General features: G+C 44.5%; 1 protein-coding gene across 2 annotated transcripts in view; it reads right to left on the bottom strand.

The window, feature by feature from the left end:
- Positions 1-8,294: 8,294 nt before the first annotated feature.
- The window catches only part of LOC147722405 (thread biopolymer filament subunit gamma-like), a 52,370-nt gene continuing 36,997 nt past the window's right edge, over positions 8,295-23,667 (bottom strand). For both annotated transcript variants that reach the window (XM_086964924.1, XM_086964925.1), the window contains 2 exons: positions 15,020-15,055; positions 8,295-8,529 (listed from right to left, as the gene is read on the bottom strand). In XM_086964924.1, coding sequence (XP_086821050.1) covers positions 8,510-8,529; positions 15,020-15,055 — 56 coding nt within the window. In that variant the 3' untranslated portion in view covers positions 8,295-8,509. The remainder of the gene's footprint in view (positions 8,530-15,019; positions 15,056-23,667) is intronic.

The raw sequence follows: 23,667 nt of genomic DNA, 5'->3' as shown, positions 1-23,667 counted from the left end.
CCAGTAAATTCTGATCCAAGTATTACCTACCCAGTTCACTTTCAACATTTCGGAATGGGGATAATGCAGAGAGACGCATGTTCCCCATTCTGAAAAAGCCAGGGGCATATTTAAAACAAAATGTCATAGCGCAGAGCTGCGCCAAATTTGGCATGGCTGCACTGCAACATTTCCAAAATGCAGGGATGCGCCGTATTTACTACAATACAGCACATCCCTGTGTTTTTCCTAGCGCTGGTGCTAAAATCGCAAGCACCCTTGCACCATGGTGCAGGGATGCCTGCATTGCAGGGAATGATTGTTTATGTGCAGGAAGGTGTCCCTTTCTGCACAAAAATAATCCATAATGGCTATTTCTTACTTGTATGTGTGCTGCAGAATGTAGTACACATAGAAGTAGCAAATTGTCATTATTTAATGCTTTTTTATGTGCAGGAAGGGACACATTACCGCACATAAAAAATCGTTAATGGCATTTTGCTCTTTGCATGTGTGCTGCGGAATGCATCACAAATAGAAAAAGCAAAACGAGAAGAAATAAAAGCTCTTGCATGGAGTTAGTTTCTGACCCTGGCTCAGATTTACAAATCCTTGTAAATATGGGGTAGTGTAAAAAAAACAATGGGTGTTGCAGTGGACTGCCCACAGCAACACCCATTACCCGCCCCTTTGATGCAGATAACCTTGTGTAAGGGTACCATATTTACAAAACGGCGTTAAGCCATAAAACGTGGCTTAACGCCACTTTGTAAATATGGAGCAGGGCAGTGGTCCACAGGAATGTCGTTAAAAGGGACGTTCTTGTGGCGTAATGTCCTTGTAAATATGCCCCTGCGCAAATTTTGCCAGGCTTTACCTGGCTACATTTGTTTGGGCGGAAAATTGTGGTATTACAGCAACAGATGTAATTTCGATTTCTTATTAATTGTTCCTTTGTAATGAGGGCATTTGTTCCTAATAAATGTCTGCACCAGTAAGTGACATTTCTGATTTTAAACTTGAATAAAAATTGCGAGTGTTTGTTGTTTATGTAGGCTTCCGACATTTCCATCAACCTCTCATAAAGTGCACACTTGCTTTGGAACTTAAGCCTACATAAACTGAATTACATTTAACTGCAATCTAATTACCAGCATTTGCAATGGCCGCCTCTTACAGATAACTAAATCCATCCACATTGTGCAGTTCAAAAAAGGACATTTAAGAATGTCCATTAACACCACCATAAACAACTATTTTATCTACAGGGTTTGACTAAATATTAATAGAGAAATATTACCTACTGGCGGTCGCCAGTAGGTAGTTATAGTTAGGATCTAGTTTCCATAGGAAATCCGCAACATTCTATTTGGAATAACTTTGGCGCCGGTGGACGAATCTTCGCGAATTTCTCCAAGAAAATGGCCTGCTCCGCACCGCTCCTTCCCTGAAAGTTTGGGGGTGATTTGTGAAGCAGGGGCCGAGAAAAAAGGGGGTCCCAAAACATGTTTTCCCCATGCAATTTTCCATAGGACCTTTATCCAGGGCTACAGCCCGAACGGCTTATCGGAATTACACCACATTTGGCAAAAAGGTAGAGTTCGGTTCGCAGATCACGCTTTTTGTTAAATGGTGTAAATCTGTTCAGTAGTTCCTGAGAAAATCATAAGTAAAATCATAAGTATATCTATAGGCGCTTACCGTACGCGTAATGTCCGCGTACAGGTCCACATACGTACGCGTACCTTTCCGAGCATGAGCTGCATGCTGATTGGCTGTCAACTGTCTGTCAACACTCCAAACCAGAAAGTGTTGGCAGCCATCTTGTGCCTCGGTAGACTGAGGCACAAGAAAGCAGAAAAACAAACGTGTAGAACGCAAAAAGAGGGCAGGGTAGAAACACCCTGACCCCCTAGGCCTGCTCAGGGGGTCCCACAAGGACCCCCTAGGCAATTTTTTTTTTTTAAACCGGTCTGCTTTTTTTCAAATTACCCCCCCCCGGGGGGGACCAAATCCCGGGGCATAGTGAAAAAAAAGTGTGGGGGGGGGGCCCAATCCCCCCCACACTGCCCCGGGGACTACCACCCCAGGGGCAAAGCAACACAGCCCCTGGCGCATACTGAAGGCTCTTGGTGGGCTAGTTGGCCCCCAGGGACCTCCAGTATGCAAGGGGAATTAGTTCCCCCTCTGAAAAAGCGCCAGGGGGCGGCATTGCAGAGAGGTGAAAAAAGGGTCGTGGCCTCATTACACCTCTCTGCAATGCAGCCCCCTGGCGCATACTGGAGGTTCCAGGTGGGCTAGTTGGCCCCCATGCACCCCCAGTATGCAAGGGGAAATAGTTCCCCCTCTGCAAACACGCCAGGGGGCTGCATTGCAGAGAGGTGTAAAAAGGGGCATGGCCTCATTACACCTCTCCGCAATGCAGCCCCTGGCGCATGCTGGAGATTTCTGGTGGGCTAGTTGGCCCCCAGGGACCCCCAGTATGCAAGGGGAATTAGTTCTCCCTCTGCAAACGCGCCAGGGGGCTGCGTTGCAGAGAGGTGTAAAACTGGGCGTGGCCTCTTTACACATCTCTGCAAGGCAGCCCCCTGGCACATACTGGAGGTTCATGGTGGGCTACTTGGCCCCAAGGGACCCCCAGCATTCAAGGGGAATTATTTCCCCCTCTGCAAACACGCCAGGGGGCGCGTTTGCAGAGTGGTGCCTTAATGTTTTTTTGGGGATCGGCAGGGTACGTGTACCCTACGCGTATTCCGGGATTTAAAAAAAATATATATATTTTTGGGGGGCCTTGGGGGTCCTTGTGGGACCCCTTGAGCAGGCCAAGGGGGTCAGTAACCTCCAGTATGCGCCAGGGGACTGCCTTGCAGAGACGTGTAAAGAGGCCACGCCCCTTTTTACACCTCTCTGCAACGCAGCCCCCTGGCGCATACTGGAGGTTCCTGGTGGGCTAGTTGGCCCCCGGGGACCCCCAGTATTCAAGGGGAATTAGTTCCCCCTCTGCAAACGCGCCAGGGGGCGCGTTTGCAGAGTGGTGCAATCCTCACTTCCTGCCCCGCCCCCCTCCCTGCACCACTCACACAGAGGGGGAAGTAATTCCCCTTGAATACTGGGGGTCCCTGGGGCCGAACTAGCCCACTAGGTACCTCCAGTAAGCGCCACGGAGCTGCGTTGCAGAGTGTTATGAAAAGGGGTGTGGCCTCATTACACCACTCTCCATGGTGCATACTGGAGGGTCCTGGTGGGCTAGTTGGCCCCGAAGGATCACCAGTATGCAAGGGGAATTAGTTCCCCCTCTGCAAACGCACCAAGGGGCTGCCTTGCAGAGAGGTGTAAAAAGGGGCGGGGCCTCATTACACCTCTCTGCAACACAGCCCTCTGGCGCATACTGGAAGTTCCTGGTGGGCTAGTTGGCCCCCAGGGACAACGTTTTGCAAGGGGAATTAGTTCCCCCTGTGCAAACGCACCAGGGGGCTGCTTGCAGAGATGTGTAAAAAGGGGCGTGGCCTCATTACACCTCTCTGCAATGCAGCCCCCTGGCGCATACTGGAGGTTCCTGGTGGGCTAGTTGGCCCCCAGGGACCCCCAGAATGCAAGGGGAATTAGTTCCCCCTCTGCAAACACGCCAGGGGGCTGCGTTGCAGAGAGGTGTAATGAGGTCACGCCCCTTTTTACACCTCTCTGCAACGCAGCCCCCTGGCACATACTGGAGGTTCCTGGTGGGCTAGTTGGCCCCCAGGGACCCCCAGTATGCAAGGGGAATTAATTCCCCCTCTGCAAACGTGCCAGGGGTCTGCGTTGCAGAGAGGTGTAAAAAGGGGCATGGCACATTACACCTCTCTGCAATGCTCCCCCTGGCGCATACTGGAGGTTCCTGGTGGGCTAGTTGATCCCCAGGGACCTCCAGTATGCAAGGGGAATTAGTTCCCCTCTGCAAACGCGCCAGGGGGCTGCGTTGCAGAGAGGTGTAATGAGGCCACGCCCCTTTTTTCACCTCTCTGCAAAGCAGCCCCCTGGTGCATACTGGAGGTTCCGGGTGGGCTAGTTGGCCCCTAGGCACCCCCAGTATGCAAGGGGACTTAATCCCCCAACTTAGAACGTGTTACGGGGCACGTTTACACAGTGGTGAAGGTAGGGGGCGGGGATGGAGGTTACATGTGTGCAAATATGCCCTGTGGGGCGTTTTAAGTTGGGGAATTAATTCCTTTTCAATCCAGAGGTCCCCTAGGGGCCAACTATTCCAACCGGTACCTCCAGTAAGCACCACGGAGCTGCATTGCAGAGTGTTGTAAAAAAGGGGCAGCCCTCTGAACACCTCTCTGTAACGCAGTCCCTGGCGCATACTGGAGGTACCTGGTGGGCTAGTTGGCTCACAGGGGACCTCAGGATTGAAGAGTGATTAATTCCCCAATTTAAAACGCACCACAGGGCGTGTTTGCACACATGTCACCTCAGGCCCCGCCCCCTTCCTTCACTATTGAGCACAATATTCCTCTAAAATCAGCTTAACTACGAATTCCGATTTACTCACCTGTTATCAAGAGAGACGTCAGTGTTGCATCTTTGAGCCCACTACTGATCCTGAAAAGTAATTCTAACCATACTTACAGTAACTTGAATGTCCTTCCATAGGCTAACATTGACTGGTTTCACTTGGAAATTCTTCGAAGTGTGGAGTTTTGTAATTTAAAAAAATTCCTTTAAAATCAGTCGAACTACGAATTCCGATTTACTCACCTGTTATCAGGAGAAGCCTCAGTTCTGCATCTTTCCGCTCACTACTGTCCCTGAAAAGTAATTTTGACCGTACTTACCAGTAACTTGAATTTCCTTCCATAGGATATCATTGCCTGATATATAAAATATATATAAATTTAAAAAAATCTAAAATAAAATAAAGAAATATTACAATTTCAATATTTTTTAAAACATTTTTTGCAATTTATATTAAAAATATGTAATGTAATTTAAAAAATAAAATATCTAAAAATAAATACTTTAAAACAATGTAGTAAATCAGTATAAAAAAATATAACAATGAATACATTTAAAAATTATCAGTTACAAAACCTTTGAAATTCACTGAAAAAAACATAGGTTTCAGCCACGTTATAGTTAGGAATTAGCATTTAAAAAACCTTAGAAATTCACTGAAAAAAACATAGGTTTCAGCCACGTTATAGTTAGGAATTAGCATTTAAAAAACCTTGCAAATTCATTGAAAAAACCTTAGGTTTCACACATGTTATAGTTAGCTGAACATTTCACTCATGCAAAACCATTGAAATTCCCCCATTATAGTTAGTTCAGCTAACTATAAATCGCGCGCCCGCAATGCACTGCTGATGACGTCACATATTACATCACTCATGACATGGTCAGTGACATCACTCATGACATCACTGATGACATCTCAAATTACATCACTGATGACATCACTGATTACATTATCCTTGTGAAAGAGTGGCAGACCTTCTCTCACCCTAATATAACCTTTGATACACACATTCAAAAATAGAAACTAAAATTTTCAAAAAAATAGAGATACCAATACCAGTTAGAACAACCTATTCAGTAATTCCAACATCTACATACACATCCACTCATTCACCAACAGTTCTATATAGTCACTCATACATGTACTCACTCATCATATGAACTTATACACCTATACATCCTGTTACACACCGATACTCATCCATAGTTACTTACACACATACTCACACATGCAAATAAACTATCAAACATCCATTTACTTGCACATACAGCTATACACACACCACTACACCTACTTCTACAGAAACGTACACATACTTACTCTCTTAAACAATCACTTATAGAAACACATACTCATTTGTACAGGAGCTCTTCCAAACTCTCACTCTCACATATACTCACTTATATACATCAATACTCACATATACTAGTATAAAACATATGTAGTTACTCATAAAGACACTATTGAGACAGTCATTCACTCACTAACACACCCATACACACACTCATCCAGCCATACAGTCCTGTACACATGCTGTCTTCAAAACACATACAAACAGTGAGTCACTCATTCATGCATCTATACGCTAAGTAATATCCCCCACCAAACTATACAGACACTCATACTGATACTCAAAAAACAAACTAATAACCCATATACACACTCATGTAGCTACTCACCAACCTATGCAGCCACTTATACACAAAGTGAGACACTGACACAGATATTTAAATATTTAAACATTACTCGTTAATACATGTATTCACTAAGATACACTTAATTAGTCAGTTATACAATCAATTTTACAAAAAAAACATCAATTTAGACACTTATGTACCCATTTATTCTTCCATTGACCTTTAGATATACATATATAAAAAATATTTATTTTTCAGAAAGACACACATTCACTGGATGATGTCATCAGTGATGTCATGAGTGATGTCATTTGAGATGTCATCGGTGATGTCATGAGTGATGTCACTGACCATGTCATGAGTGATGTAATATGTAACGTCATCAGCAGTGCATTGCGGGCGTGCGAGTTATAGTTAGGTGAACTAACTATAACCGGGCAATTTCAATGGTTTTGTATGAGTGAAATGTCCAGCTAACTATAACATGTGTGAAACCTATGGTTTTTTCAAAGAATTTACAAGGTTTTTTAAATACTAATTCCTAACTATAACATGGCTGAAACCTATGGTTCTTTCAGTGAATTTCTAGGGTTTTTTAAATGCTAATTCCTAACTATAACGTGGCTGACATCTATGGTTTTTTCATGAATATATATATATATATATATATATATATATATATATATATATATATATATATATATATCTGTTTTTTCAGTGAATTTCAAAGGTTTTTTAAATGCTAATTCCTAACTATAACAAATGTGAAACCTATGGTTTTTTCAGTAAATTTCAAAGGTTTTTTAAATGCTAATTCCGAACTATAACAATTGTGAAACCTATGTTTTTTTTCAGTGAAATATATATATATATTTATATTAATGACATTCGTAGTGCATATACTATTTAGGGATTGATTGTCATGGTCAGACTGAGACACAAAATAGGCCCTGGCACCAAAATAAAAGTAGCTGCCGCTAGCGAGTCAAATAGTTAAAAAAGTATCCTACATTTTCAGATAGGGGCACTTTTGAACTTGTAACAACAAGCAGTATACATACTTTGCAAGGGGTGGGAGATTTCCAGGGTCAGACTGGCCGTAGCAGGCATCAGGCATTTCACCGGGAGGCTGGAAGGGTGGAGGCAGGGTTTGAAAGGGTGGGGCTGGTTTTGGAGCGGTGTGGGCCGGTTTTATTACTGTGGTACGGTTTTACAGCAGTGCTGTAATATACGCCCCCAGTAACAAAAGCAGCAGTGCTTCACACTTGCCCCCATCCACCACCACACCTCTGCCTCACCTCCAGGGGGCCGGTCTGACAAAATTGCCAGGGCTGCTTTGGGTTCTCAGTCCGGCCCTGGAGACTTCATGCATCTGTGGTAGCTGCAGGAAATGTTTATGGTAATAGCAGGAAACTCAAGAGTAAGAACCAGACCAGCAGACAAAAAAGACACGGCCCAAACACTGACTTGTCAGAACAGCCCTTCTGGCACTACAACACTGTCCTATAGCCCAGTCCATGTGTACTCGCAAAACTTTTCTCGTGGGCCAGAAAGTTTGGTCTGTCATGTGACCGAGGGCCGCATTGATACCAGCAGGGTGGCGGTCGGGGTTGGTGGTAAGGTGGGTGTAAATGAAGTGAGGCATATACATCTAATGTCTGAATTGCACAATGTGAAACCAAAAGTTTGGGATTATTCCCAGCTTCTCCACTTAACCAAATTGTGTGATCCTAGTTTTATTTCACTTTCCCTTATTTTCTTCATTATCACATATGAGGACTCGAAACACATGACTTCAGGATGGGTGCTGTACAAAACGTTTTGCTGTGTTTGATTTATTAAACTATAATGATGTTCATGTATAATATAATCCCATGCCAACCAAATATTAAAAATGAAGTTGTGTTTAAAGTTGAGCGATGCAGGATACCCTAACTACTTTAACTTAAATTAACCTTTAAATAAATGCTTCCCTGTTTATTTAGCAGCATTTAATGTTAGTGCTGAGTTGGGTAAACATCAGTCCAGTGCTGCTCTTTACCAGGGGGCCAGCTCAGGGGGTGCTGCATGTAAAGGTCAGGAGGGCCCTCCAGACCTGCAATGGTCCATACATACAACTGTCCTGTGTGATTCAAGACCAGCATGTGCTTTGAGAAGACCCAGAAAGTTGACGCCAGTGATGAAAATGCACCGTTTCTTTTATTAATGCATGAAGAGAAATAATCATTAAAATGAGACAGAAAGCTGGAACTCCATTACATTTTAAACCACAAAGCATATGTTGAAACAGAATTGATGATAAGATGGCAGGTAGTTTTATTGGCAGATTGAGACCATCCACTCCTCCATTGGTCACTCAGAAATGTTAGCAATGTAGGTTCACGATGACGAAGGCTTACAATTCTTCTAAGGAAACTAAAAAAGAAACACTTACTTCAACATAAATGTAGCATGGCCTCAAAAGAATACATTTATTCTCTGAACCATCTAACATTTTTTATTTATTTGTTCTTTTAAATAGAGCGAAACTGGCCCATGAGAGAGTGCTTTGCAATGTAAAAAAACAATCATACAACATTCAGTTGGAAAAATGAAAAACCAATACAGGAAAAAATAAGTGCCTAGATGGCATTAGTAAATAAACGTTCTGGACTATAAATATCACACAGCAAAGGTAATACATTTTTGTAAATAACAATAAACAATAGCATGCTAACTTAGATGAAAAATTCAAACAAAATCCCTAAATTAAAGTAAACAAAATCTAAATTATATCAAAAGAGAACTTCTTTATATTGGATGAGGTTTTTTGTTTCGAAAAAGCAGCTCTAACCCTGTTCAAAGGCATAGAACATACTGGCCTCTCACTATTCAATCATAAATAAAAAAATTATGAATATAATAAAGTCATTGCCCAGTGGGAAGCCAAGATGAGTTTGGTATGAAAGAATTAAAAGTCTCTTCTTAGTGTTAAAACACATATTTTAAAACAATATTTAATCTTATTTGGATGGTTGCTTTTCTCCAGAGACTTACAAAAAAATTTAAATTTCCCAAAACAATTAACCATCCAACGCTATGGGCCTGATGACGATGCAATTAGGAATGGCTGCGACCCTCGCGGGATGAATTGTACCTCTGCTCTTTCAATGAGAGCAGGCATTCCGTTCGGAATGCATGCTCCCATTGAAAGGAATAGGTATGCGACTGAACAGGGTTCCGTTACATCCTAATTCCAGGGCTAGAACCGAAGGCAGAAGGTCATTCTGTTCCAGTTTCTAAGTGATGACGGTCAGACTCCGCTCCGTCTGACATCGCAATTGGGACCTATGTGTTTCAAATTGGTGTTTCAAGTGTTGGACATAGAGTATACAATTTTGGTGAATGTACTCGTGACTCACTTTGAAATAACTATGCACCATCTAGGAAAGTCAAATAAAGGGACTTTTATCACAAGTTGTCAGGTCGCCATTAACAGTGACTTCTCGATTAACACTGTAGTATTCCACAAACAATTATCTATATCTTTTACCATAATTGTAGAGTCTGAAAATTACTTTGACTTGGGGAACTGGGTGTTTCTTTGAAAAGTAATAAACACTATGAAATGTCCACCCCAGTTCACCAGATCATTGTGCACTTCTTACCCTGATACATATGGCAGGCTGGTTATCAACAGTCAGGAGACAGGTAAGATCAAAATTCAAAAGAGCAGATACCATGATTAGCTGGTGCCTTCACTTGTTTGAGTTATGTAAAGAAGCACTGGCCAATACCATTAGGATTAAAGATATCAGAACAAGTATTATGACCAAATCATGTACACTACTGGTTTATGACAATCATATGGTATTATTCATGCAGGCTAATTAGCAAAACAATACATAAACAACTAAAAAAATCACACAGACATTTTCGGATACAAGATAAATAAATCTTTGACCAAATGTATCTCAATTCATGCACCTAGATAACTGCCACCCATGGACATGCAATAACTACATTTAATTTTTCCACAGTAATAGCTGGAAGTGCTGGTCAGCAGTGATAAATATTGTACAATGTAAGCTATTGATCGGGTCTTGTTGAAACAAACACCAACTGAAACATTGGCATAACTTGACATCATCATTATTTGGATAGATTACAATGCTATAAATAACACTGTAACCTACATTTTCGTTTTTCATTAAGGGCCACTCACTTTTTTCTTGCACGTAAATTATTCTTAAAAATCAATTGTTTAATAATGCATTTCAAATGGAAAGGGAAATGATCTACATTCAATTGACGGCGGCTAGCGTAGACACTAGCTTTTTGACAAACCAGCTCAAACTGTATCCTTGACTTCTTTACAATGACGTATGGTGCCTGAAAAAATCCTTAATAACACTTTTTCAATACTGCTGGAACTTGAATCTTTCCTTCAACTTCGGGTTTCTAATTAAGTCTCAGAACCCTATTTTTTTTAAAGAAAATTTATTTAAGTTGATTTAGAACTTGTTTCAGTTTTGGAGTTGAATACAAAAAATTTAGAAAATCTCTCATGTGAACCATTAAGTAACATTAGCACCTTCTGTGGAATGCTGAGATTAGGTCAATCACTAAAAGGATTTAGGGTATTATACACTCTAAATAGGCAAAGGTGATATCTGCCAATTTTTGGAGGATGTACCACATCTGCCAAATTCTAAATAACCCTCGGAGCACTCTGACATTGACTACTATTGTTTGCCTCCATTCTAATTTCAGTAAAAATGTGGATAATAACCATCAATCGATAGGGAAAGTTGGCAAGTATGTTTCCCTGAGTGGGTGAGACTGGGGAAACATATATCAATAGGCTTAAAACCTAAATGCTGCTAATCATTCACAGCTATTAATTGCTATGTTTCCTGAAATTCGGTCTGGGTGGAGTCTGTATACACTGAATTCTGGCCTTTGTCGTTTATGTAAGCTTAAACTTTACCACCCTTGCTTTTAATTTACCATTCTCTTTCCCCTTTTACGAAAGACGTTTAAAAAACCATTATTCAGTGAGATTGGTTTAGGACATATAATTTAGCTACCTCATTTATTGTCAGTGGTAGTAATTCCATAATGACTACATGCTTTGTCAGATTTATACATATATACTGTACCATGAAAAATTTCCAAATTATTGAAAACTGGTTTAATATGAATGTCCTCTTAGCAGTTGTCGAAGAATCCAAGAGATTACTCGACCAAGGAGGTTCGGTCGCCATCATCCTGCTCAATCTGAGCTCCGCGTTGGACATTGTAAATCACAACACCCTTGTGCAAAGATTGATGAACATGGGAATATCAGGAACTGCCCTCTTATGGCTTAAATTGTTCCTGCAAGACAGGGATTTTCAGGTCTTCGAAGACGGTGGTCTTTCCGACAGCCTCCCACTGAAGTGTGGAGTGCCTCAGGGTTCTTCCCTGGGCCCCATGCTGTTTAATGTTTATATCAGGCCATTGGCAGACATCGTTACCCCATTCGGAATTTCGATAGTCACCTATGCTGATGACCCCCAACTGTTTTTTCTCAATCAAGGACAAAATACCCATCCCCCCACGTGGGACCTCTGCCTCAGGAAGGTAGCCAAATGGTTTGAATACTCCTGTCTAAAACTGAACTGAGACAAAACGGAGCTTATGATCCTGGGTAATAGCACTAAGCTGAGTCGTGAGCTAGACTGGCCAAGTTGCTTAGGCCCCCATCCCCTGCCTAAATATTCCATAAAGAGCCTGGGAGTATGGATAGATAACTCTTCCAAATTCGACCTTCAGGCAGTGAAGCTGGCCGCCACATGCTATGGGCTCCTCAAGATACTGAGGAGGATTCTCCCACTCCTTCCCTTCCCCACCAAGAGACCCTCATTTTATCCAGACTAGATTATGGTAACTCCCTTTACCTAAGTGCCCTAAAGGAACGAGTAGGAAACTTCAGGTGGTTCAGAACTGTGCTGCCAGACGATATTCCTAGACATCATCTGCCAGACAAGCCTTGAACTTTCTCCATTGGCTGCTCGTGTACAAGAGAATCAGGTTCAAGTCTCTCTGTGTTTGCCGCAGGGCCTTGTGGGGCGATGTCCCTGCGATCTCTCAGCCCTTACTTTCTTTTTATCTCCCTAGTAGACCACTGCATTCCTCCACGGCTCATCTAGTGATCAACCCTTGCATTAGGAGGGAGATAATGGGAGGATGATCCTTCTCATATAGGTACAAAAGGGGGTGGTGATGGACAGAGCATCTGAACCAATCAAACACTCAAACCCAGTCAAAAGATCTGGGTTTGATCCATCACCGTTCTTTAGCCCACTCTGCCACCCCAGTTCAGACATGGCTATATGCAAATCAGTCTGACCCTGTGCCTCATGGGAACAGTCCAGCCCGAACTGCCAAGCCATGCCTTCCCTGGACCGGAAACAAGCTTCCGAGGACCGGTTTCTGGCATTCCAGCCGGCTTCAGCCCGGCGTGCTTGAATCCAGTGGCAAAGTGAGCATGGGACTCACATCTGAGCATACCCTGCCACACTTATGGCGGCCAAACCGGTACAAAAGGGGGTAGTGATGGACGGAGCATCTGAACCAATCAAACACTCACACCCAGTCAAAAGATCTGGGTTTGATCCATCACCGTTCTTTAGCCTACTCTGCCACCCCAGTTCAGACATGGCTATATGCAAATCAGTCTGACCCTGTGCCTCATGGGAACAGTCCAGCCCGAACTGCCAAGCCATGCCTTCCCTGGATCGGAAACAAGCTTCTGAGGACCGGTTTCTGGCATTCCAGCTGTCTTCAGCCCGGCTTGCTTGAATCCAGTGGCAAAGTGAGCAAGGGACTCACGTCTGAGCATACCCTGCCACACTAATGGCGGCCAAAGTGGTACGAAAGGGGGTGGTGATGGACGGAGCATCTGAACCAATCAAACACTCACACCCAGTCAAAAGATCTGGGTTTGATCCATCACCCCCCTTTTGTACCGCTTTTGGCCGCCATACGTGTGGCAGGGTATGCTCAGACGTGAGTCCCTTGCTCACTTTGCCACTGGATTCAAGCAAGCCGGGCTGAAGACGGCTGGAATGCCAGAAACCAGTCCTCGGAAGCTTGTTTCCGGTCTATTTGTGAGTGTAATGTTCTTTAATTCTTTCAGTACGACACAAACAAATCCAGATATCGAGACAGAGCATGTATTGATTTTTCTAACTGGCATATATATAATGTGGGCCACCCAAAAATGTATTAAGGGCTCATAAATATAGTTGCGAGATTGTACAGAATGTTCAGTAGTATGGGAGAGATTATAATAAACACTGGGAGAAGACAGGTGGGTAGTAAATGCTCCATAGGTGTGTGAATGAGAGAATGAATGAGAGAATGAGAGAATGAGAAATTAGTAAAATCTGAATCTATGACGTTTCAACGCATACATTCACCACGCAAGGCTTTACAATGCGGTTATTACAACAACTGCGTTGTTACCATATGTGTCATTACATCACAAGTCATATCAACGACTTATTTATTTTATTTATTTATTTATTTTTAGAGTTTTATATAGCGCGAACAAGATCTTTGCAGATATCAGAGCGCTTTACAGAAACAGTAGGTAGGAAAACAATCTTTTGAAAACAGTGTAATATACGGTAGGGAGTGAGTTGCAAAGTAGGGTAGTACTTGCACAAGAGTATGCACACTAATAACAATCTAGAAGCAATAATATTGAGGCCGTGCAATGACGATTCGAGTAAGATTATAGCACCCCAGAGGGTGAGTAAACACACTGTTGAGAACGGAATAATAGGCAGTAGTGAATGGATTGCAAGTTAGTAGGGCACTCAGTCACAGTGTACATCCCTAGTAACACTCTGGAAACAAATATTAAGGCATCCGTGCTATGATTTTAGTCCAGTAGCAGTCGTATAAGAGTCTAATATAGATAAGCAATCAGGTAGCCGGTAGACTAGGGGCCCTGTACTGTCATTGATCCAGTAGCAATAGGGTTCAGGTGAACCTAGCCATAAGGATGGCTTTTACCTCTTTCTTGAAAAGTACAGAGGAGGGGATAAGCCTAGTTTCTGGCGGGAGTGCATTCCAGATCCTGGGTGCCATTCCTGAGAAGGAGCGTTTGTATGTTTTTTCCTTCCGAAATCTGCGAGGTTTCAGGAGGAGATTCTTTGTGCTTCTGTTGGATCTTGAGCCTCCTGATATAGTCAGTTTGTGAGTGAGGTAGTTGGGTGACTTGCTGTAGGGGGCATGCTGGACTTAGGAAAATTATGAATTACTTTTCCTACTCCAGTTTGTGCAACAGCAGGTAAGGTGTTAGATTTAAAATCCAACACATTCCCTGGTTTTGCATGCCCCCTACAGCAAGTCGTTGATACGACTTGCGATGTAATGGCACATGTGGTAACAACGCGGTCGTTGTAACTACTGCGTTGTAAAGCCATGCGTTGTGGAAACAGTGCTGCAAACTCTGTTTCCAGATTATACAAGCAATTGGGTTGTAAAGAATCCAAGATTGTGTGAAAAAAGGGTGGAGGAATCCATGACAGGTTAACCATCTGTCTTTTACCAACTCTGCAGTTCCATCAACAAGCATCTGCCTTTACCAATCAAGATATGAATCTTTCGTTGGCCGATATGGCTTTGGAGATCCGTGGAAATTAACATTCCACCAATTTCTAGAGGAAATGCTAACTTTGGTGGAAAATTCTCTAGCAGTATTTCCTCCACCATAGTCTTCCAGGTATGGAGGAAACTGAGCCTGTGGATGCTGCTCCAGATTTATCGTTGCCTCCAGTAGTTATAGAGTCTTCCTTATACCACTGAATCCGAAATCAGTCCCTATAGTTTTATTTAACAGGAATCATGCTGAGACAGTCGGAAGTCTTACCTGAGAGGTCATGTTTCCTATAAAATCCACTTTCAGCTGAAAAACAAAGAAAAACACTCAATCAGTGTCGTCTTCTGCTGCTCATTACAGATAATGTGTGTTGTCATATATGCACATGGCTATAGACATATGATATGCAAAATCTGCTCATAAAAAGGTTCCACTCAGAGAGGGCTTACAGGCACATGCATCAAAGCTATTTGCGATTTCAAATTGCGATTGCATTTAAGGAATCGCAATTTGCGATTTCTTAAATGCAATGCAAGAACCACTTGAGAATAGCGATTTCTCTAGAAGGGGGCGCAAATTACCATGAAGTTGAACTTCATGGTAATTTGCAAAAACTTTGAAAAATACACTTTTGTGCATTTTTCAAAGTTTCATGTTGCGCACACACATGCCTTTAGAGCAACATATGTGCGCATATCAATTTCAGGGGTGCAACAGGGTATCCTTTCGACACCCTTGCACCCTGAAATTGCATGTGCAATTTGCGAGGACCTTTTGGTACTCGCGAATTGCGCATGCAATTTCCAATTGATTCCTATGGGCCTGTAGGCCCATAGGAATGAATGGGAAGCCATTCCTTATTTGTGACTCGCAATTTGCGACTCGCAAATAAGGAATGTGAAGGAATCGCTATTTTTATAGCGATTCCTACATGCATAGGCTTTTGCGAGTCCTTAATTGCGATTCCTTATTTATCGCAATTAAAGACTCTCAAAATCCTACCTTGATGCATGTGACTGGTAATAAATAGAATAAATAGAATTTGGGGAGGTTTCTATGGGAAGATCTGATAAGGTACAAAATTCTCAAGTTCCATATCATCGTATCTAGCCCAATGCAGCTTTTCCCTTGTTGGGAGGCGCTACTGCTAATCATGGAAGGAGATAGACGGCAATGGACACTTGTAGTATTCCATATATCCACAAAGCAGTAATAATAAACAAAGCAACAGTGCATACTTGCATACTTCTTTACACTGACCTGCCACTGTACCATGATTGTGCTCTGGGTGGAAGGATCGCTTCTAGGAGCTATAGGAGGGATGTTTGCTCTCATACCCACTAAATGCCTAGCTACAAAAGTGAAAATTACAAGAGGTGTCTCCTCTAAGACGTCCCAATGGGAGGCTAAAGCAGCATTAGCCCTGTTCCACACAAATGTACCAGCACCCTTCTGGTAACAGTACTGTGGATCCAACAGTCCCATTATGAATAGAAGGTGTTTCTCCATCCAAGGTAAGCCAAAGGCAGGCCTGGAACAACTTTCAGAGTAATGAAGCTGAAGTCAGTGGGCCTCCTTTATGAGGCCGTGCGTCACTTTTACGACGCCGGTGCATCACTTTTTGTGAGGCACCAGCAGCGTAAAAATGTGCCTTGTTGCACCATATTTACAAAGTGACGCATCTAGGTAGATGCGTCACTTTGTAAACCCCTGCGCTACATTATACCTGTGCCAGGTATAATGTATGCAGAGGGGTGTTCTGACGCAGGAAAAGGTCATAGAAGTGACGCAGGGAAATCTATAAGATTTCACTGCGCCACTTCTAGGACGCAAATGTGTCAATTTCTTACGCCTGCCTCACAGCAGGCGTAAGACTGACGCAGGCCCTTTCACATGGGGCTTGCCCCATGTGAAAGGACACATTGCTGGAGTTGCGTCACTTTTGTGACACACTCCAGCAATGCGTCACTTTTGCGCCATACAGATACGTCAGAAATACTGACGTATCTGTAACTCCTTGCGCAATGATGCGTCATACTGTAAATATGACGCATCATTGGTTTTGCAAGGAGGGCGCAATTAAAAGTGACGCATCGCTGTTTTAACGCAGTGATGCGTCACTTTTCATAAATGAGGCCCAGTATGTACAACACTCAAGTACTGAGACCCTGAGGTGCTGCAGCACTCAGGCATCTCTTTCCCCAGCTCCACTTCTCTGCATTCTGTCTGCAGTCAGGACATGGGCAGGTAGCTCTGTGTCTGATTGTGTCTCTTCTGAGAGGATACTGTGCTGAGTGAGACTCCGGTTGAACACATTTTGGGTACCCATGAAACGGAAAGGAAGATTTTGGGAGACTTGTGCATAGCTGAGTAGATGCAAACACCAGAATTACTCTCTTGCAGATTCAGGTGTGATTAAAAAACTTTGTCTGTGAAAAGCTTGAATCTTAGGGAGGATTTGGAATGCAGTTAAATCATGCATGCCTCACTGGCGTGACTGCAGGTGATGCGGGAGTTTTGGTTGAAATTCACGAATCTAACTTAAATTGGGGAGTCACTGAGAGGTGGGGATGTTTTTATACTTGATGTGGTGCACCCTGGTTTACTGTGACTTGCTGAGATTTGGTCACGATATATTACAACAAGCTCAAATCTTGAGAGTGCACGGATACACTCGTGAATTCCTGATTCCTTACTGGGCTTTTGTAAGTGTTGTTGGTGAGAGTGCTCTAGAAAGGGACAGAGAGAGAGCTACAGAAAGAGGCCAGCGAGAGAGAGTGTATTTGCGTTGCCACACGCAAGGGGTAGAGACAGAAAGAGACAGGCAGCAAGCTGTTCTCTAGTTGTTCTTTTAAGTTAAGGATAGTTTTTTTAGACTTTTACTTTCTAAAGCTAAGCTATTTTGATAGGAGGAATTTGCACAATTCTTTTTTTAAAGTTATTTGTTTTCATTAGGCTTATAGGGCTGAAGAGCAGATCCCCAAATGTTCTCCTGTGATATTAAGAGCCATGTGCTGGGATGACAGTGAATCCTTACTAGTGGGTTCACCAAGGAACCAGATACTGAAGTGCTGGAGTTGGCTGAGGGTCTTTGGGCAGAACCCCCTCCGTAGATGTCAAGAGTTGACTGAAAATGTGTTGGTAATGGTGGTTGTAGCAGTAGGTTGCCAACGATGGCAAAGACAGCTGCAGACATCACTGAAGAGTCTCTAGTGAACCAACCAATACAAGCATATATAGCACGTTGTTATTTTGACATCATTTTAGGCCTGATTGAGGCGGGTGGCACAGTCTGAGGCCACTAGGGTGGCTTTCATAAAATGTAGGTGTTAGAACTGGGATTTCTGGTTGGCTAAGGTTTGCGCCAAAGCCAGGCAGAAACCGCCATTCTAGTCAGGGCAAGGGAGTCACACGCCAAGATAACCCCTGCTCACCCCCTTGGTAGCTTGGCACGAGCAGACAGGCTTATCCTGGAGGCAATGTGTAAAGCATTTGTGCACGCACACAACAGCAACAACATCCTAGGCACACCCCAAAAGGAACTCCACACAAGGTTATATAATAATAACTTTTGTATTGTCCAAAACACATCAGATAGTAATCACACATTATACATTGTGCCAACTGGCACGGGCAATATTCACAGGGGATTATTTACACAAGGACAGGGGCACGTGGGCCACTGTCAGAATCAGCACTTAGTAGAACTAGCACTTAGAATAACTGTAACACCAAATAACAATTATAGACCACAACCAGTGACCACTGGTAACAGGTAGGTACACACTACGCAATACTAATTAAAATAGGCATTGATCACGCATGGACACATAAACTCTCTAGTATAAACTATACTAGGCAAAACAACCTCCTAAGAATGTAAGCACATCTAGAGGTATCACAGGCATAAAGGCAAAGCACATTACGCAGAAATCACATTTAGGCCTAACCAGTAAAAATACAGTAGGCAAACTCTTCACTAGTCTAAACACATTAGACCCTACCCCCTAAGCATAACTCACATTTAGGGGCGTAAATCACAGTGAAACAAAATCTCACTAACACCAACCTCCATAGGTAAAACCATCTCTAGAGGTATCAACACAGGGTGCGTAAAACATACTAGATGCATTACATTTCCTAGCACCACATTTAAAGCACATATCACCTTTAGCACATAAATCGCATTAGGCAATTATCATCACAAACATAGTAAGTAATCACATTGTGCAAAAATCACATTAGGGCCTTGCGCCCTCTACATACCAGCCCCCTGGCCAACTGGCCATCCCAAGAAGGGGCTCAAATGCCCTGTGTCCAGAATGTCAGGGCGCGCTGCCAACGCTGCGCCAGTCAGGGGTGCGCCACCGGCGCAAACCTAAACGTTGCAGCAGCCCACTACTTGCTGGGCAGCTGAGGACAACAACAAGGGCCTAAACGCTGCAGCTGGCACTAAGTGCTGTGCAGCTGTGAAAGCCAAAGGTAGGGGCGAAGGGAGTGCGACTCACTCCTGGATTCACAAAGAGCAGGTCCCCCTAAAAGAAATAAAAGCCTAAACGGTGCAGCTGCCCATTACTTGCTGGGCAGCTGGGAATCAGCATAACTGCGACAGGGCCCCCACTGGCCCTTTAGAACACATCTGTGCCTGTCGCTGGAGCCACCTAGGCTCTGTACAATTAATGGGCCCAAACGTTGGAGCCATCTGGCTCTGGTAATAATGGGCAACACTTGCCTCCTGGAGCCCACTGGTTCCTTAAATGACCTGGCGCCACTAAGGAAGAAAAGAACTTGCCCCTAAACACTGAGGCATCCCCCGGGGATCAGAACGGGCCCCTCTGGGGCCTGCCAAAAAACATGAACCCACTCTGGCCCCTTTAAGAAATAAATGCCCCCTGGAGCACACGGGCTCCTAGAACAACTCTGCACCACTTATGCGTAAGCTGGGGGTAGCACTGACCCCTGAGAACCCCACTGGGCCCCTTTAAACGACATATGCCCCCAAGTCCACAGTAGCGCTTTACACAAATAAGGCCCGGGTAGAGCCATGCAGGCTCTTTAAACAAAATGTGCCCCACAGAAAATAAGCACTGGCACTACGGGGCTTCTGGGGCTATCCACAAGACACTTGCCCCCTGGTTGAAGGAGCGGCCCGCTGCACGACGGGGCTGCTCAAACTATGGCACTGCTCCTATCAGGGACCGACACCCACCCGCACGAAGCCCCCCAGCCCTTCTCACCTCACTGGGCTGCTCTTACGGGGACTCCGCTCTGGGCTCTCAGCTCCTCCCGGACGTCAGCACCTCTCGGGTCTCCTGGGACTTGGCGGAGTACATGGAGCATGCACCGCTCCGACTTCTCTGGGGCTGTGGGGCTCTCTCCGCTCATGAGAGCCCAGGGCAGACTGCAGCACGTCTTTGGCGGGGCTCCCCTTGACTTCAGGGAGTCCCACACCTCTGATGGCGGCCTCAGCCGCCAGCTCTGCTTCACCCGGGCCCCCTCCTGGGACTCGGGGCTTTCTTCTCCTCTCCCGCCATCGCGGGGCTCTCCCCTCGGCATGGGAGCCCCCCAGCACAGCTCAGGGTCCACGAGGAGGCGGGGTAGGCTCCCGACCTCCTCTCTCCATCACACTTCCTGCTAGATGTCAGGTCCCGCCCTGTCACGGACCGGTCTGCCTGACTTCCGCTTTTCGGGCTCTCTGCGGCGGGGATTTACATCTAGGCAGCAATCGCGGGGTGGGCACCCGTTTTTAGAGGTATAACTGCGGGCACCATGCAGGGTAGGCTCCTGCAACATAAAATCTCGCCATCAGCGTGGTGGTGCCTGCCATAATCACAAAGGAATTGGAAATCCCTACGAAGGGGATTGCAGCTCGGCGCTGCGAGCGACAGGCAGGAGAGCTTCCTTCAGGGATAATGACAGCGCTCTGCCGAGTAAAAATAAAGTGCTCACGAGGCGCTGAGGGGGCACTAAAACCCCCAAAGTCCCCAGGAATGACCCCTGAAGCAACAAGGGTCCTAGCAGCAATGATTCCAAAGCAAAAAGGGTCCCAAAGAGAAGGTCCTGGAGGCAAGGTGGAGCAAGCAGCTCCCAACAAGGAAAAAGTCCTCCAGGCTCCAGGGGCTGGGCAGGGCCCAGGGAGGCAAGCCTTCCCCTGGGCCCCAGCAGCAGCACGCCCCTGGTTGTTTCAAGTGAAGCACAAGAACATCTTCAGGGTGTCACAGCACCCTTTTTATACAGCAAAGTCCTTTGTCTACAAGGTGCAGGCAATGTGAGAACCAGCTACAACTGGTTATTTGGGGAACTCCCTTTCACTGGTCAGGCTAGGGACATCAGACGCACCACAGGGGGTGGAGCCAGCATTGTGGAGGGAAGAACCAGCCCTATTCAGGTCCCAGGTGTACCCCTCCCTCACATCAGCATGCTAATCTCTCCATTCACCAACGGGGCAGACCCATCTTCTCTCCTGGAGCCAGGCTCACCAGCTAGCTCCAGCCAATCACACACCAGACACAAATTACACTAACATGCCAACTTCTAGAAGTGGCACTTCCACACTAGACACAATCTTGCCACATACATCATTGCACAGCATTCAATCTCACGAGTTCGCACATACCAAACCCGACCCTGCACTCCCCACACATCAGGAACTACCATGGTCACACATATTCCCTATGCATTCCTATGGGAGGGCAGGTCACTCTCACTACACACACACACAGCGGGCGCACTTTACACTGGACCACAGTGAAAAAGTGCGCAGAGACCTAAAATCACGAACACCAGGTTACAGAAACAGGCTAGGCAAAAGCAAAAAGTTTTGGGGTGAACCTGCCAAAAGGGCCAGGTCCAACAGTAGGAATTTTGTGAAGAGGGACAGCAATCAAGCTAAGCACTTACTGAACAAAATTGTTTTTATTACCCACCTGCAACATCTGCACCTGACACATACAATCTCGTTTTCCACCTCAAAGAATAACAACAGGAGCAGTGAGGAGAATGCCACTGGCCCTATCCATCCACTCCTGGCATTGCACCTGTGGTGACCCATTTTAGACTACATATTGATCATTTAGGTGGATTTGTTACAGCAAATGTCCCATAGCAAGCCCCTTAATGTAAATACATCCCAGGTGAATTCATCTGATAGGCTTTTGGTGCAGGTGGAAACGACATACAAATCTCATATATATCTTTTTCACTGTGCATAACTCCCATGTTCCATAACTTCCACACATCATGGTTGTTTTTCCTGCTTGCTAGGTTCTTAATGCACTGCCACCATATTCAGAAAGGACTTCCTTGCTCCTTTTAGCTTTGGTTGCTCTTCATGACGTGCTTCCCTGTGTACTCTCACCCCCATTTTTTTTTCTAGATACTGGGTTAGCTCAAGTCCTTGCTTCACCTACCGAAGTGTTTGCGGAATCCCACATGACACTGATGATAACTGGACAGTCACCCTTTATGATAACCATGCAGCCTTTTTAGATCAACCCCCTATGTGTTAGGGGTCACATGCACAATAAGAATGGTTGGAAATGTAAAACAGCAAACAACCAGGGGAGAAACTCAGAAGGTCCCAATTCACTTTTTAGAAAGTGTATCACATGTGCAATCACTATGCCCCATTTTGGTGCATGGAACCTGTGCCTGACTGCCCAGTGATGTAAAAGTTTGAGGCCTGTTTAATGGAAACCCACCATACAGAAGTCACTGCAAGGAAATCTCAACTTATGGTAACTTACATATGTGTAATACTGGGTATGCCTAATTGGCACCTACAGAGCCCTGGTAAGTGATGAAACGGGAAGCATGGCGAGTTATTGCCTGAGCTCCAGATTGATTGAGGCACCTTCGCCATTGGTGTTGTGCAAGTGTGTCATATCTTTCAAGTCAAACTAACTGAAATTTGTAATGTTGGTTCAGACAACCTGCTCCTAAAATCTTGCTTTTAGAGTTACTCCTATGTTCTTACACTGACATTTCTGATGTCTCTCAAAAGAGTTGGCAAGACGAGCTTGAACATTAGTCTATGATCAATTTTCTGATAATTGTTCACCTTGGATGGTGATAGAGCTAGCCACTAGCATCCATCATTTATTTCTGGTCTTCAGCAAATTTAGAAGTGATTGTGTTGAGGATGACATCTTGCCGTTCTATGATAGCTGTTTATACCAGACACACTCTTCATGCCTTTTGCAAACTCTTTCATGTGGTCCTTTCATAAAGCCATCAAGAGTAGGTAGTCACACTGGCGTCATCCACTATATGCCTCACAACTCAATCACACTCAATTTAGGTGCCAACGTTCCTATGTTGCGAATCCTCAACAATTATATTCTAAATACCAGCTCTGCCTTTGGTACTTGTCTCTCGTTTTTTGTGCAGGTGTTGGAGGAGTGTACTTCCCTTGATCACGAGAGGCAGATTTCCTTAGCATGCATTGCACATTTGTGGCTGTTCTGCAAGAGGTGCTACCACAGGATACTTTATTGCAATAGCATTTCTGGTCACTATCCCCATATATAGAAAGTTGCTCCACTCATCCCTGAAATGTGTTTGAGGGCTTATCAAAGAGGGATTGTGACATTCACCAAGGGAGCGGTACATAGCCTCATCTTGGAAATCATCAGGACCATCATGCCAGATGACAAGGAAGGTGTAGCTGATGTGTGCTCTTCCACACCAATTGACAGCATCCTAGGCCAAATGTTCACTTATCTCCAACGACATCCGACTTACCACATATTGAGGGAACCCATCCCCGTGTCACCACCAGTACTCCACACTGCATATTTACATCTGTAACTCCCCACATAGTCTAGTGCTGTAAAGTTGAACTTGTGAAATAATTTACTTACCTTCTGTCAGGTGGCTTTCGGACTGGATAAAGTAAGGGGGCTAATTCAGCCCCTGGA

The sequence above is a fragment of the Lissotriton vulgaris genome, chromosome 4_1, assembly GCF_964263255.1.
Source record: "Lissotriton vulgaris chromosome 4_1, aLisVul1.2, whole genome shotgun sequence".
NCBI classification, from domain to species: Eukaryota; Metazoa; Chordata; class Amphibia; order Caudata; family Salamandridae; genus Lissotriton; species Lissotriton vulgaris.
This window is presented reverse-complemented; position numbering and strand designations above follow the sequence as displayed.